Consider the following 14,454-nt stretch of genomic DNA (forward strand, 5'->3'; position numbering starts at 1 on the left):
CATTGATTCTAAACATTTTCTTTTATTTAGAAATCATATAAATGATATAAATGTTATGAGAGTTTCAATGAATTTGCCTTTGGCAATGGAGGAGCAAAGAGCAAATTGGAAGTAATTTTAAAAAGAAGTGAAAAATGGGAAAAGAAAATAGGTAGAGAGTAAAAAAAAATAGGATAGGAAAGAGAAACACAAGCAGCAGGAGGAAAAACAAATAAAATTGGAAAATAAAAATGGACAACAGAAAGCACTTTTAATTTTTTTTAAAAAAAAAAACCTCCCATCATTTAAAGACAGAATCTTGTTTGACATTAGCAGACTTTAACCAGCTCTCCTTTTCATATACAGAAGCAAGTTACATTTAAACAATTTTATTTCCCCCTTATGGTAAAGTACTGTAAGTACAGACACTTCAACTTGGACTAGAATGCTGGCAGAGATAAGGTTTGGTCCCCCCCCCTCCCCTCTGTGTTCCAAAACAGATTCATCCCTCTTTTACATTTTAATTTATACTGCTAAATAAGATTTAAAACAACTTGATAACTGCATTTCTGTTAAAGAAACAGAGTTCTCATGCTAACATATTTACGTGTCTGAAAATGAAAACTTGTATCATAGTCAGGTTTACTAAATGTAGCAAGATCTTGTGAAGCAAATGGTAACACAATTGGAGATTACAGTATTTTATTTCATATTGCCCAAAGAACAAAATGCAGCATAAATTCTCTGACATTTAAAAAACATTGTTTGATCAGGACACACCAACATAAAATTAAATGTGCTTCATAATTTCTTAAATATTTCAGTTCACTATAACTGGTTAAATCTTTTTTTTTTTTTAACAAAACAAACCATACATTTCTTGTTCTTGACATTTGCTGCTTTTGACCAGTTGTATGAGATCATTTTCTGTCATTGTCTTTTTTCCAAAATTAGTTTTAGAGAAAGTAAACAAATGTCAACTTAGCAAAGGACCAATACAATGGACCATTAGGTCGTTTTCTGCTCTCAATTTTCTGCTTCTGCTTTCAATTTTCTGTTTCTAAAATAATAAATATGGCAATAGTCTATATATTATAACTATTCCTAATAACATGAATATGTTTCCTAGCAGCAGAAGCATTAAGAAACTTGCAATTTTAAAAAGGCAACGTTGAAAACATTGGTTTTTAGTTTTGAGAATCATGAGAATCATTACAGTGATGAATGAGTGGTTGAAACTTTTCTTTTTCATACAATCTGTAAAAGTGATCTTTTCCATGCACTTAAATAGGATGAAAGAATCTTTGTAAAATAGTAAACACCCTTACTTAATAATTATCATAAACTAGAGTTTTTTTGATGCAATTTATTTCATTTCATTTTGTCTTTTATCTTTTTTCTTCTCTCATTGTGGACAGTATTTAATTAGGTAATGTAAGAAATTGCACTGGAATAAAATGAAAAGAAAGTTTTAATAGATTATCTTCTCCTTAAACAATCAAGAATTCCATGAGTAAAGTTTTAAAAAGTTCATAAATACTAAGGAAACAATGATGAATGTTCCTCTTTAAGATTATTATGCACAGTATATTATGTCAAGCAACAATTCTGGATCGTAAAGCTTTATTTGTGACTTAGTCTGTGATGTAACTTCAAACAGTGGTTTATTTAGTAAGTCATAGTTGAAGAAACAATGCCCGAGTGCAATATAGGAATGCAGCCTAAACTGCAACTAACTTGAATGCTGCTGGGTAATCAATCTTGTTTGTTTGACTACAAAAGGAAGATTACAGTGTAACCCTAAACACACATACATAAAGATAAGCCCAATGAATCCAGTGATTCATTTCTAAGTAGGCATGTATAAGATTGAAAAGTAAAAGCCTTTATGAAATGAATAATTCATAAAAAAAGTGTAGCCCTCTATACATTTATACATAAGCATGTCATTCTGAATTTAGTAGGTTATTTCCAGTTGTGTGCATATGCAATTGAAGTCTAAATGTACCTAAATGTACTTAGAAAGGTTTTTAGACTAAATGGTAGCTCTTGCAATAATTTATTATGATTTATGCCATAACCTTTCTATTTCAATTTTCATACTTTGATACTTTATGGTATTCTTCCTGCTGGGAAGGAAAGCGGGAGGGGAGAGAAGGTAGAATAGGAAGGAAGGAAGTCTTCCCTGACTCATGGAACACCTCTTGTGCACCTCCCCTCAACCTCCTTGACCCAAATCATTCTCTACGTGCCTTTTCAAACCCACACAGCTCCTCTTGCAATCCCACACATCCTCTCTGACCCATGCTTCCCCCATGTGCCTGCTCTGATCGGTGCAACATCTCTTGAAAACACCTATGTACCTTTTATAACTCACTGTCCCCATGTGTCCTCATTCCTAAACTGCACAGCACCTCTTGTGCATCCCCAGGCACCCTTCCCAATCTATACCATCTCCAATGTGCCCTCCCCAACTAGCATAGTATGTCCCACAACTCCCCATGAACACCACACACTCTTCTGGATCTGCACCTGGCCACACATCCACTCTTACAACTTTCTGCTGGTTTCTCGACTAGCTTTCTTGCTGCAAGATTCTCATAAGCAAAATAAATGGGAAAACTGGCAGGAATCTGGGGGAGGGAGGGAGCAGGGAGTAAGGAAGGAAAATGTCTGATACTCCCTGCCAGTTTCCCATAAGGAAAGTCAGTTGCAAAGATGATGAAATTTCAGAAGTCATACCTGCTCCCGCTGCTTTTTTTGTCCACCCATGGACTTTGTGTTCCTCTGTTTAGGTAAGAAAATATCTCTGAAAGGATGAAGCAGTGAGTCATCGGTCACCTAGTTATTATTATTTGATGCAGTCCATACATAGAAGTCAAGAAGATAGTTAATTTCCATAATTTGCATTTGGTATGTCCCATAAAGTCCAACAGATTAGCAGCTTGGCAGGTTAGAAAAGTCTATATTGATGCAAACTCAGACTGAGAGCAAGGGGGAAGAATATGGCCCTCTTGAAAGGCAACCACATGCCCTCTGGATAAACGTCCTGCAGTGACTCAACATTCTCCATAGTTGTTCCTTCAACTGCCCTGCTTTGATCTCCTCTGTAATCAGAGCAACAAACACTTTCATTTCTCCACCTGCTGTGCTACAATATCTCAACAACCATTATTCTTGCTTCTGCTTCAGGCAAAATGACCCCTATTCCTCTACAAAGGCATACTGTACAGTACTATTTATAGTGAAGACTATGAGATCTGGGCTGCAGAAATGTGCTGCACCATTAGGAGATCACTTTGCTGTGCCCAGTTTGGTTCTGCATAAACAAACAATGGCAGAAGTGCTGGTGCACTGCCTAGAAGCTGTCAGGACCTGAACTGGGAGGAACAGACTCAGATGGGATTCCTCCGAGGCTGGATGATTTGGGTCTGAGGGCCAAACAATGATCTTTAGCTCTGAACGAGCTGCATTCTCCTGCTTAGAGGTGGTTTTGTCATGCTGGCTGAAGAATTTTGGGAATTGAAGTCCACAGGTGTTAAAATAGATTAGACACCTTGGCTTAAGATGTTTTAACCCTAAAAAACAATTTTGTCCTACAAGAATGTGTTAATTTAAACAGTTGTGTTCTCATTAAAAACCCTTATATTCTCTCTTCTTGCTTGGTACATTTGGAACTCTCCTTTCTGTTATCTCTCCTCATCTATTTATTTAATTTGTTGAACATGTACTAGATAACAGGTGTAAGTATAAACATGGACATGAATAAGAAATGAGTACAAGTAAATGGGGACAGTAGGACAGGGACAGTAGGCACGATGATGCTCTTATGCACACCCCCTTTTATGGACCTCTTAGGAACGGGGTGAGGTCCACGGTAGACAGACTAAGGTTGAAGCTGTGGGGGTTAGAGGATTCCAGGCATTGACCACTCTGTTGCTGAAGTTGTATTTTCTGCAATCGAGTTTGGAGCGGTTTACCTTGAGTTTGTATCTATTGTTTGCCTATGTATTATTGAGGTTGAAGCTGAAGAAATCATTGGAAGGGTAAGTGACATCTAGCTTGTGCTCTCTCAAATGGAGCATTCCAAAATGGAATTAATATTGCTCTTTGCTCCTGATCCCTGTTTTTGTGAGGACAATATAGAGCTGCTGATACTAATTTTGCTTCTAAACATCCATTTTCAATTAATAGATATAAGAGGAAGTGTGTTACTTTGCTCTGTCTTTAGGTTCATGGATGGGCAGACACAGCTAAGCATTTAGGTAATGTACTAAAAGAGATTCCTTCAAATCTAGTCTCAAAGGAGCTCTTGATTCATCAACCGTAATTCACAATTTGAAACAGCTCTCTTTTTCCTCTTGTTTCTTTTAATCTGCTCTATTCTTAGAATGCAAATTTAAATCAGTTTAAATAGTTTCTAATTCCTACTGATACAAGAAACTGATAGGAAGGGAATTATCTATTCTGAATGCAAGAACAGTGCAATGTTCATACTTTGCAGATAGAAGATCTACCGTAATTCACTTTCCAGTGTATTCAAATTTAAAAAGAACAGGTAGCAATAACGTGAATTTAATATCATCTGGATTTATAAGTGCATATTTCAATACAGTAGATTTTGAAATGTATTTTAGAAATATCTTAGAATTTAGAGATAATAGTCCATTCATATTCATATTCAATTCCAGGGATGGAGGGAGGGAGAGGGGGGGAAGAGAGAGAGAGAGAGAGAGAGAGAGAAACAGACAGACAGACCTTCTAATATCCTAAAAATCAGAACAGTTTATCCCATTAGCTGAAGTAGAGCACACAGTTTGCATGAAGGGAATTCAGATTTCAGAGCTGCCACGATATTTTTATTCCGATTATTTAAATCTCCCAAGTTATTTTTGCTGTGTTAAGTTCAGTCTCCAATTAAAAGAGAACAGAATAAAGGAAGACTTCTGCCTTGGGAAATGATGTCAGTGAGAACACACTATACAAAGCAGTGATGCCAGCTGGGTTTAAATAAACACACAGTAACCAATCCTTCTTTCCTTCTTTGTTTCTGATTTATTTATTTTTAGATAAAAAAATTTATGAAAAAATTATCTAATTTTTAAATCCCATTTTTTTTATTATTTTATAAGAAACTCAAGACAGCAAACATGCTGTATATAATACTTCTTTCTTTTGTTATTTTCCACACAACAACCTTGTGATATGAGTTGGGCTGAGAGAATGACTGACCCAAAGTCACCCAGCCAGCTTTCATGCCTAAATCAGGACTAGAATTCACAACCTTAATCACTACATCAAATAACGTTGGTTTTCTCAATTTGGAGGGGGGAAACTTAAGCACATACACCCTGAGGCAGTGAGAACTGACCATTCAAGTTGCCAGAATACTGGAAACGCAAGACTTGATTTCACCACTAATGTCTTGATCTAACAATTCATAATAATTTCTAAATCTGCCTTGTCAACTGATTTGGGGTCAAACAATCACAGGTTTTCATGATGATCTGTTTCTGTTAAATACTAGGTCCACCTTCAATTAAGAAAACTATAACATCTGTCAGGTTTGGGTCAAGATTCCTTGCACTGCATGGGTTTCATCCATGTCATTTCTGTATCTATTTACGGGACACATTTTATTCTTCGTCTGTCTTGGGAGAAAGTGAATCTTAAATGGAGATTATAGAAATGCCTTGCTACTATTAAATTTGAGGTATTTTGTCAAAAGTGTATGATATGTCTCATGGAAGCAAATGGGGATCCAGGTGTATTCTAGAGTGTTTCTATGGAATGTTTTTCAGATTTGGCCACCCACCATATTAATTATCTGGCAGAGACATGAAATGAGACAGTATCTCAGTTGTTTGATAAGCTCCTAAATGACCTCTAACCCATGTCAGAGTCTGTCATACTCCATGGTACATAGAAGATGTTTAAGAATGGAACGTGGTAAGAAGGGGATCCCTGATTCTCACAGCAGAAAAAGCTAGAGCTGGAGACCCTTTGAGCGCTGTATGCAATGTAATTTCATTTTAATGTATGCCGATTAGTGTACATTCAAAGTGTCAATAAAGCCTATTCTATTCTATTCTATTCTATTCTATTCTATTCTATTCTATTACATTACATTACATTACATTACATTACATTACATTACATTACATTACATTACATCATTACATAGAAGAGACAGGTGGCAGAAGCCTTCAAGTCTAGTAAATAAGTAACTACATGGCCATGGGTTCAAATAGTGGGGAGGCAGAGACCCAGTATATAGTCCATAAAGTATATAGTTAAGATTCCATGTTAAATGAAAACATGTTTTTTTATATATATAGGGCTTCTTAATTTGCACAGGTAGAAATATTGCATGCCTATTTGTATCTATGTCTTTCTGATTCTCTGTAGTATTGCCTGAAAATTCAGAGTGAGGATAGTTTAATCTGAAACTTAGCATGAAGCTTGGTAAGTGATATTTGACAATGACATAGGTAAATATATAGGTAAATATTATGGATAATAAATAGGCATGTTATAAGACCTGTTTATAGACTTGGATAGAAAAGAGACGGGGGTATTTTGCCTTCGACTGCATCTCCACAGAACTGAACAATAAGACTTTTTAAATATTGTTGGCAAGATGGCAGGGATCTTGGAACTTCCAACAGGCACTGTGGTATAAACAGAGCTCCACTACGAACAGTTTGAGAAGCCTCGATTAATGCCATTCTTTGTCCCTTGGATAACGTTCTCATATCTCTTTATTCCACTGTCTTCCCCTTATCCTGGCTTATTAGGATATTCAAAGAGAGTTGGTTATAAAGAACTGAATGTAAGAAAACAATTTGAAGCTAAATCTGGATAAGACAGAATTGTCAATTCCAGAGGCTGACTTTTTGAAAATAGGCCTGCACTGAATAAGGTTGTGTTTCTTCTTCAGATTTGGGGATCTGTTTTTAATGCTGACTAGACAAATTACATTTGGGAAAAGGGAGCATTTTCAGTATTGATTGATTTAAAAAAATTGTATCCTTTGCTAGAAGTAAGAAACATAGCATTGATTAGGCATATTCAAATAATTTTTTTGATGCATTATTGCAATTCAATGTTCATAGAACAAAACCTTTATACGTCTTAGAAGGAAGCACAGGAGTGGTAGTGGTGGTGTTCCAGAGTATACCATATCACAACTGTGTTTTAAATTGTTATACTACTTGCCATTTCCTTTCTGGTCTCAATTCAAGGTACTAATTTTCCTATATAATACCTTACATCAGTGGTTCTCAACCTGTGGCCTCTGAGGGGGAGCACAATGTGCTCACAGAGGGTTTGCAAAGGCTTGAAGAAATGTTGTGATTTAAATATTAAGTCTTGGGGGGTCTGTGACCATGATCAGTTACCACAAAAGATATTTAAAGGAAGGCGTCTGGGTGAAGAAAAATTTGAGAACTACTGCCTTACATAGTTTGGGCCCAGGTTAGATGCAGTACCATCTGCATCCATTCAATGGCACGTGTCTTGCAGATCCTACATAATATCAGTAACTAATTCTGAAACTGAATCCAGATTATGTAATAATTTGTCACTGAAGCTGACACTTTCCATCTTTTTCTTTGGATCTTCAGGGCTGCCACACTTAGAGCTGTAGGAAACTGGGAGAGGGGATAGCAAGGAGTGAAAGAGATAAATAACCATAACAACATTAGGCCTCCTGCGAATTCCATCCGCCGGCCAATGTCGACTGGCGACTACTCAGAGGAGAGTCTTCTCTGTGGCTGCTCCGACCCTCTGGAACGAACTCCCCGTGGAGATTCGAACCCTCACCACCCTCCAGGCCTTCTGCAAAGCCCTTAAAACCTGGCTGTTCTGACAGGCCTGGGGCTAAAGAACTGTTGCCCCCGCCTAGAATTGGTATGACTGTTGTGTTTTAATTATGCATTGTTTTTTATATCGTTTAAATTCTTGTTTGTATCCCCCTTCCCTGGTTGAGTTGTGAGCCGCCCTGAGTCCCCTTTGGGGAAAAGGGCGGCATATAAATAAAATCAACAAACAAACAACATTCTTTTCTCTGGAAGTCAAGGATGATTCAGCCTGCACCTGGAGTGGCGTGACTGGGAGGCATCTCCATTTGGGATGGTGGATTGATTCGATCATGTGATGGACATGTGGGAGCAGGGGAAAGGGACTTTGACTTTCTTTTGAGTGGGGGAAACCGGAAGCTTCCAGATTCAGGTTTTCCCAGAAGTGCCAATATGACATGTCTAATAAAATGGAACTTTGAGGAACTTCTTGCCTTCATTGAGGATGTTACTTGGAACCTTGACATTGGTCTTCTAGAACATTTCACAATTTTAGAATTTGTAATTGGGATTTAATAATTTTATTGAATTATAAATATTTGTGGGTTGAGCAAATATTGAGACTTGACAGCCTAGAGAGCCGAGGTGGTGCAGTGGTTAAATGCAGCACTGCAGGCTACTTCAGCTGACTGCAGTTCTCCAGTTCGGCTGTTCAAATCTCACCGGCTCAAGGTTGACTCAGCCTTCCATCCTTCCGAGGTGGGTAAAATGAGGACCCGGATTGTTGTTGGGGGCGATATGCTTAGTCTGTAAACCGCTTAGAGAGGGCTGAAAGCCCTATGAAGCGGTATATAAGTCTAACTGCTATTGCTATAGCCTATACAAATTTAAAAATAAAGAGAAAACAAAACTGTCTACCATTGTAGTAATATCATAGTACATGGGAACAAATGATACTAAAATAAGATCCTGGTAAGTCAGGTGATTAAGAATGTTTTTCAGTATTCTGTTGATGAAAAGTTGTCTATTTTAAAATCTTAGGTGTCAGTAAGACAAACTGATCCGTCATGAGTACATTTTTGGCTATCATTTGATAATCATGTTACTTAATTCAGCCAGACTGGAACGTCTGACTTGGTAGTGTAAAGCTTCCTATCCCATTGCTCATAGGTACGGATTTGTTTAGTCTTCTTATATTTGACATGGGTTTCGTACGATGTGCTTATTTTTAGAGAAAATCTATGTAACACCCCATGGTGGGCACATTCCATTTTTGTTTAACAAGTCCAGTTCATTCCATAGAGGAGAATTAAGCACAAACACTTAATTCTTATTGTTTATGTCAATGAGATGCCTGAATCAAACCTACTGTGATTGGATAATTGGTTTAGTCAATACATCAGCTGGGGACAGCAGAGTTTATACTTAATCATTTATACTAATGTTGCTCCATACACAATGTTGTTCCATACAACTCAAAGGAATGTGTGGAAGATATCTTTTTGTGAGATTAAGCTTTGGAATGTAAAATCAAATGGTTTACCTTTAACATTTTAACCTTTTAACATTTATCTTTATCTACCTTTTAACATTTACCCTCAAGGATAAATATCTACCTTTTAACAATAATCACATTACTAAGTGTGTATTTGTGCATGTGTCAGGAATGGGGAACTGGAAGCAAAGGAATCCCCTTATCCAATGTTCAATCAAGCCTCCATTAGTAAGGCAGAAATAAAGTGGCTTTTTTTGTCTTTACTTAAAAAATTCCTAAAGAATACCATTCTATTGGGTGCTGCTTTTTGATTGGGTTGAGGAAATCAGAAGGTTATGAAGACTAGAGACCCAGTTCTTTCCCTGAAACCCCCAATGGAATTCCTCTTTTCATAGCAGTTGGAATGGATTGTTGACATCTGACTTCCTACCCACAGATGATAGGATTAAAATTATGGATGTAGAGTCATGATTATGGAGCATATTCTCAGAGATCATAGGGAGTGCACAGAAACTCTCTGAACTATGCAACAGTGTGGTATTTGGCAGAGTTCCTCTTTTCTGCATCACTAAAATATTGTACCATAAAAGCCCTTGTTAAGGTGGAATAAGCTAATGCTATAATTTGTCCCTCCATCAGTGAAAAGTTGTACCATGCTGAATTCCAAGACAGTGAAATTAATACACTGTCAAAATGGAGCCCACCAATGGCAATTTACCAGAAGGTAAATGTTTGGGGTTGCTGTCTACCCAGCTTTCTTTCAAGTCTCCTAGATATTATCTAAGACTTTAGTGCCTAATTTCTAGATAGGTAAGCATACTTCCAAATAAAGTACATGGTTACAGCATCCTATTTTCATTTTTGTCCTGGAATTTTATAATTAAAATTCCTAACTGGCAGAAAATATCTTTAAGCAATGTTAGATTGTGTCAGAATGTTTTTTTATTTCTAATCTCCAGTGATTCCTGCTCCCGTATATTTAACTTTATTTAGAAAAGGTGCATTATGAATGATTCTGTGTAGATTAATTTTTCACTTTCTGGGTGGATTACCTATAACATTTTGACACAGAGTGGCAATTTAAATAGTGGAAGCTAATTGAGGATGACAATGATATAATTTTTTGACTTTTCATGTAGTCTGTCTTGGCAAAAAGCAATTCTTAAATCATCTGCTGATTGGGGACATAATTTATTTTGCTGCAGATTAATTGTTGTTAATCTATTAAAAGTCACCATGGAAATAAGTAACTGGGGAAAAGATCTTCTGTTAGTACCAAATTCCAAAAAATGAGCTACAGATTCCTAATTTGTATCACTAGATTTGTCAGCTGTTCTCAGGTGGATTAATGTTATATTAGTTCCATTCTTTATCAGATTGTTTTTTTAAAAAAACCTAGCATTTATAACCAGGAAAAAGTAATAGATTTGCAAGAAAAATGTATTTAAGACATCCCTGAGCAATTAAATCTGAGTGCTTGTAATATTGCCCTATGTAAATGTGTGTGTGAGTGTTATTATATATTTTAAAAAAGAGCTTTTAATGCATGTTATTTCACCCACTAATTCAACTTCTCAAAACAGGACCTCGGAACTCTGCTATAATTCACGTTGACAAGTGACATGTGATGCCGGTTGATGGGTCTCAAAGACTCATCTCCTGTTTCAGTCCTTCCAAAGTCTGCCTAATCTATGACATATATGGTTGAGGGAGACATGTGTCTGCTTTTTCCTGTCATCACGTCTCTGATTGGAGGATTTTTAGGTCCAAAATATCTCAAGGAGTCTTTAGGGTTATTGGTTGTGTTCCAGATTTACTCTTCTCTCTCCCTTCCCCTCCTTTCTTTTTTTCCTCACTTGGAACTTTTCTACGCAAGGGATTTCTCTTGTTATGCTGGAGAGTGATTCTGTGGCTGCTTAGCTGCAAAGTCCTTCTTCCGGATGTGTCATTTGGAGACAGTATCCTCTATGCCCAACGCAAAGATCAGTTGGAAGAGTTGTCTTGTCCCTCTTTATGTTGCAACGTGGAAAGTAACCTAATGTTTTAAAAATGCCAGTCCGACGGACTCGGCATGGACATCTGAAGGGAGTGAGTTGGGCCACTATCAGCTTGACTGCACACAGTAAGTAACAGTTTCTGTTCATTAAGAGCATAGTCATAGCCAATTACTCAAGGCCTTGCCAATATTATCTACTGGTGCATTAAATCGGGGTAGGGGTGGGACATGCCGCATTTTGCAAGTGTGCATCTCTACAAGAGTGGGGAGTAACTTCTTTGCAAAATAAGGACAACTAAAAGTATCTTGCAGGTTCAGATATCCTGTTTCTCTGCAGAATAATTTTCACATTTTCAGCTTTTTATATGCTTTAGGTAACCCATATAGGAACATTTTATATAGTAATTATAATATTTATTGAAAGGAACAAAAGAATAGCTAGTAATTATGTTGAATAATAATTGATTGTATTTGATTCAGATTCTTTTTGGGCTATTATGTGCATTCTATGGAAGATAGTGGCAGGACAATTTGGTGTGAAGAGAATACAAGTTCAAAGAATAAAAAAAAGTAAAAGAATAGAAGAGGAAACAAAAATAGAAGTGAAATGGAAAATAGAAAACAAAATAATGTTGCAGGCTTGGATGTTTACTTTCAAAGTAAAGTTCCCAGAACCTTTATAATCATAATATTTCTGTGAGTTGTTTTTTTAATGCGCAGCCTGAAAAATGAAAGGATTTTTAAAAACTTTTTTGTTCACTGAACTAGATCACCCTATTTTTCTGCTACTCCAAGCTTGGAAGAATGAAGAGTGGCACACAGGAGTTATTTCCACAGAGTTTATTTTTGGCTATTTGAGGTTAATTTGGGTTGTAAATTATCCCCAGTACACCACTCTCTTCCCTGTAAGAATAACATGAAAGCATAAAGCCTGAAGCAAGCATGACAGAGCTATTTCCCCAGGCCTTTTATAAACTTGTTTTGTGTGCCTTGCTTTCAAGTGAACAGGAATTTTTTTTCTTAACCTGATAGCATAAGTTAATAACTGCTTTAACACTACATAGCTTTTCAGAAAACTTTTGCTTCTTAAAAAGGGTCTGTCTGTTTTAATGGTTCTCTAGGGTTTTATGGCACATTGGTCTAGACTGTGAGGTTTTATTTTTATTTTTCTGGGACCATCATTCTCGGGTACTGAAGTACCAGCAAAACATAATGCATTGACACTGGAGAATGGAAAATATCATGAGTTATTGCAACCTTCTCTTTCCAATTACAAAATATGGAAGAAGTTGGAGATGATGGAATTCACTGACACACTAACAGCACAATTAAAAAGCATATATGTATAGAATGTTTCATGTGTGTTAGAGGTTAACTCCAGTTTTCAGCCGTATTGACTGTCAAACTGTAGTTCCTACATGTCTAGAAGGACACATAGGCCAAGGAAGGCTGGTGAAGGCAGTACCAAGGATGGTTATATCTTGGCATGAAGCAGTTGCTCATGTTCCATTGACTCTCATAGTATTAATGAAAATATGTACTATGTTCATACTTATTTAAACGAAAGCAGATTAACAAAAACCTTAAAATTCTAAACATCTTTCCCTTTATGGAAAAAAATCCCTTGCTATAGGAGTAATTATTTACTCTTCTAGATTAATGGTTTAATTAATTTAAATCAATTAATTTACATTAATCTAATGTAAAATAATTTAATTAAAGTAATTTAATGAACTGTGTTATTTTTTCAGTCTTCACGTGAATATTGTTTTATAACAAGAGCCAAGGTGGCACAGTGGTTAAATGCAGCACTGCAGGCTACTGCTAGATCAGCAGTTCAGTGGTTCAAATCTCACCGGCTCAGGGTTGACTCAGCCTTCCATCCTTCCGAGGTGGGTAAAATGAGGACCCAGATTGTTGGGGGCAATATGCTGACTCTCTGTAAACCGCTTAGAGAGGCCTGAAAGGCCTATGAAGCGGTATATAAGTCTATTGCTATTATTATTATTACTATTAAACTTATTTTAAATTATTGCTGTTAGCATTACAAGAACTTTAAAATATTTCTTTTAAAAAACAAAGTAAGATAAACTCAAAAATTAGTTTGTTGCTTATTTCACAGGTTTTTGTGTATTACCTCTATGAAGTAGATAATTAGTATCCCTATTTCATAGATTAAAGTTGGTTTGGGACTATCCATTCAGTCTATGAATAATCTCACATAATCAATAAAATAGTTCTATCCATATCCTGAATTATTTTGTTCCTTTGGGGGGGGATTGCCATTAATTCATGGGATTGGGGGAATCATCCCTTTTTAACTGATGCTTTGCAGACCTTTGTCACTGAATATTATCAGAACTTCATCCAACATGTAAGCTTCCAGTGTGAAAAGTAAGCAATCCTTTTAGTGCAATCAATTTAATTAAAACACCAATTGTCTATGTATTTTATTAAACATTTGGGGTGATTTTTTTGCCTGCTCCCCCCCCCCCCAGCTCTTTGTAAATCTGACAAATTTTGACTTTCCTTACAACAGTAATGTTTTCTCTATTATATCCTGTTCAAAAGAAATTTCTGAAATATTCCATAAAAAGTCGTCAATGCCTGTCAGGGTAGGGAAAGTAACAAAGCCTTTTTTAAAGCTCCAGGATTCCAGTGAATCACAGAGATACCACGTTTTTCTGCACTGCAGTCTTAAATTGCTTATATGCCAAACATAGACAAGCTAAAAATGAAACCAGTTCAAGAAATTACTTTCCAAATTTTCAAGCACTTTCTCTGCTGTTTAGACTGTATTTACATGACTGTTGATCGTTGATTTTTACTGCTTGTTTACCATTCATGGATGGATGGATGGATGGATGGATGGATGGGGAGGGAAGGAAGGAAGGGGTTAACCTACTTTACCCTATTACCTGGGCTAGAAAATAGCAGAATTCAAGATAATTTCACCTGGCTTAAAAAGATCCATATCATGTCAGTCTTTCATCAATTAGTTTGTGATTCTCTCTCTCTCTCTCTCTCTCTCTCTCTCTCTCTCTCTCTCTCTCTCTCTCCCTCCCTCCCTCCCTCCCTCCCTCTCTCTCTCTTAGTTTGTCACTGTTCTATTGGTGTCATTAAATGGTTATGGAGGGCAACAACCAATGACTAGAAGGGAAGGAGAATCTTGCCAAAATGCATAG

At 36.6% G+C, this 14,454-nt stretch overlaps 1 protein-coding gene across 7 annotated transcripts in view; it reads left to right on the forward strand.

Annotated features, from left to right (window-relative positions):
* The window catches only part of EVL (Enah/Vasp-like), a 164,543-nt gene that overhangs the window by 100,834 nt on the left and 49,255 nt on the right, over positions 1–14,454 (forward strand). The window contains exon 1 of one of the 7 annotated variants that reach the window (XM_087726330.1): positions 11,133–11,395. The exons of the other annotated variants lie outside the window; for them this stretch is intronic. Coding sequence (XP_087582456.1) covers positions 11,323–11,395 — 73 coding nt within the window. The 5' untranslated portion in view covers positions 11,133–11,322. Of the gene's footprint in view, positions 1–11,132; positions 11,396–14,454 lie in introns of those variants that run through there. 7 annotated transcript variants of the gene reach the window in all.

Source organism: Thamnophis sirtalis, unplaced genomic scaffold (assembly GCF_051295495.1).
Source record: "Thamnophis sirtalis isolate CommonGarterSnake01/CBP01778 unplaced genomic scaffold, rThaSir2_p1.2 scaffold_1, whole genome shotgun sequence".
NCBI lineage: Eukaryota > Metazoa > Chordata > Lepidosauria > Squamata > Natricidae > Thamnophis > Thamnophis sirtalis.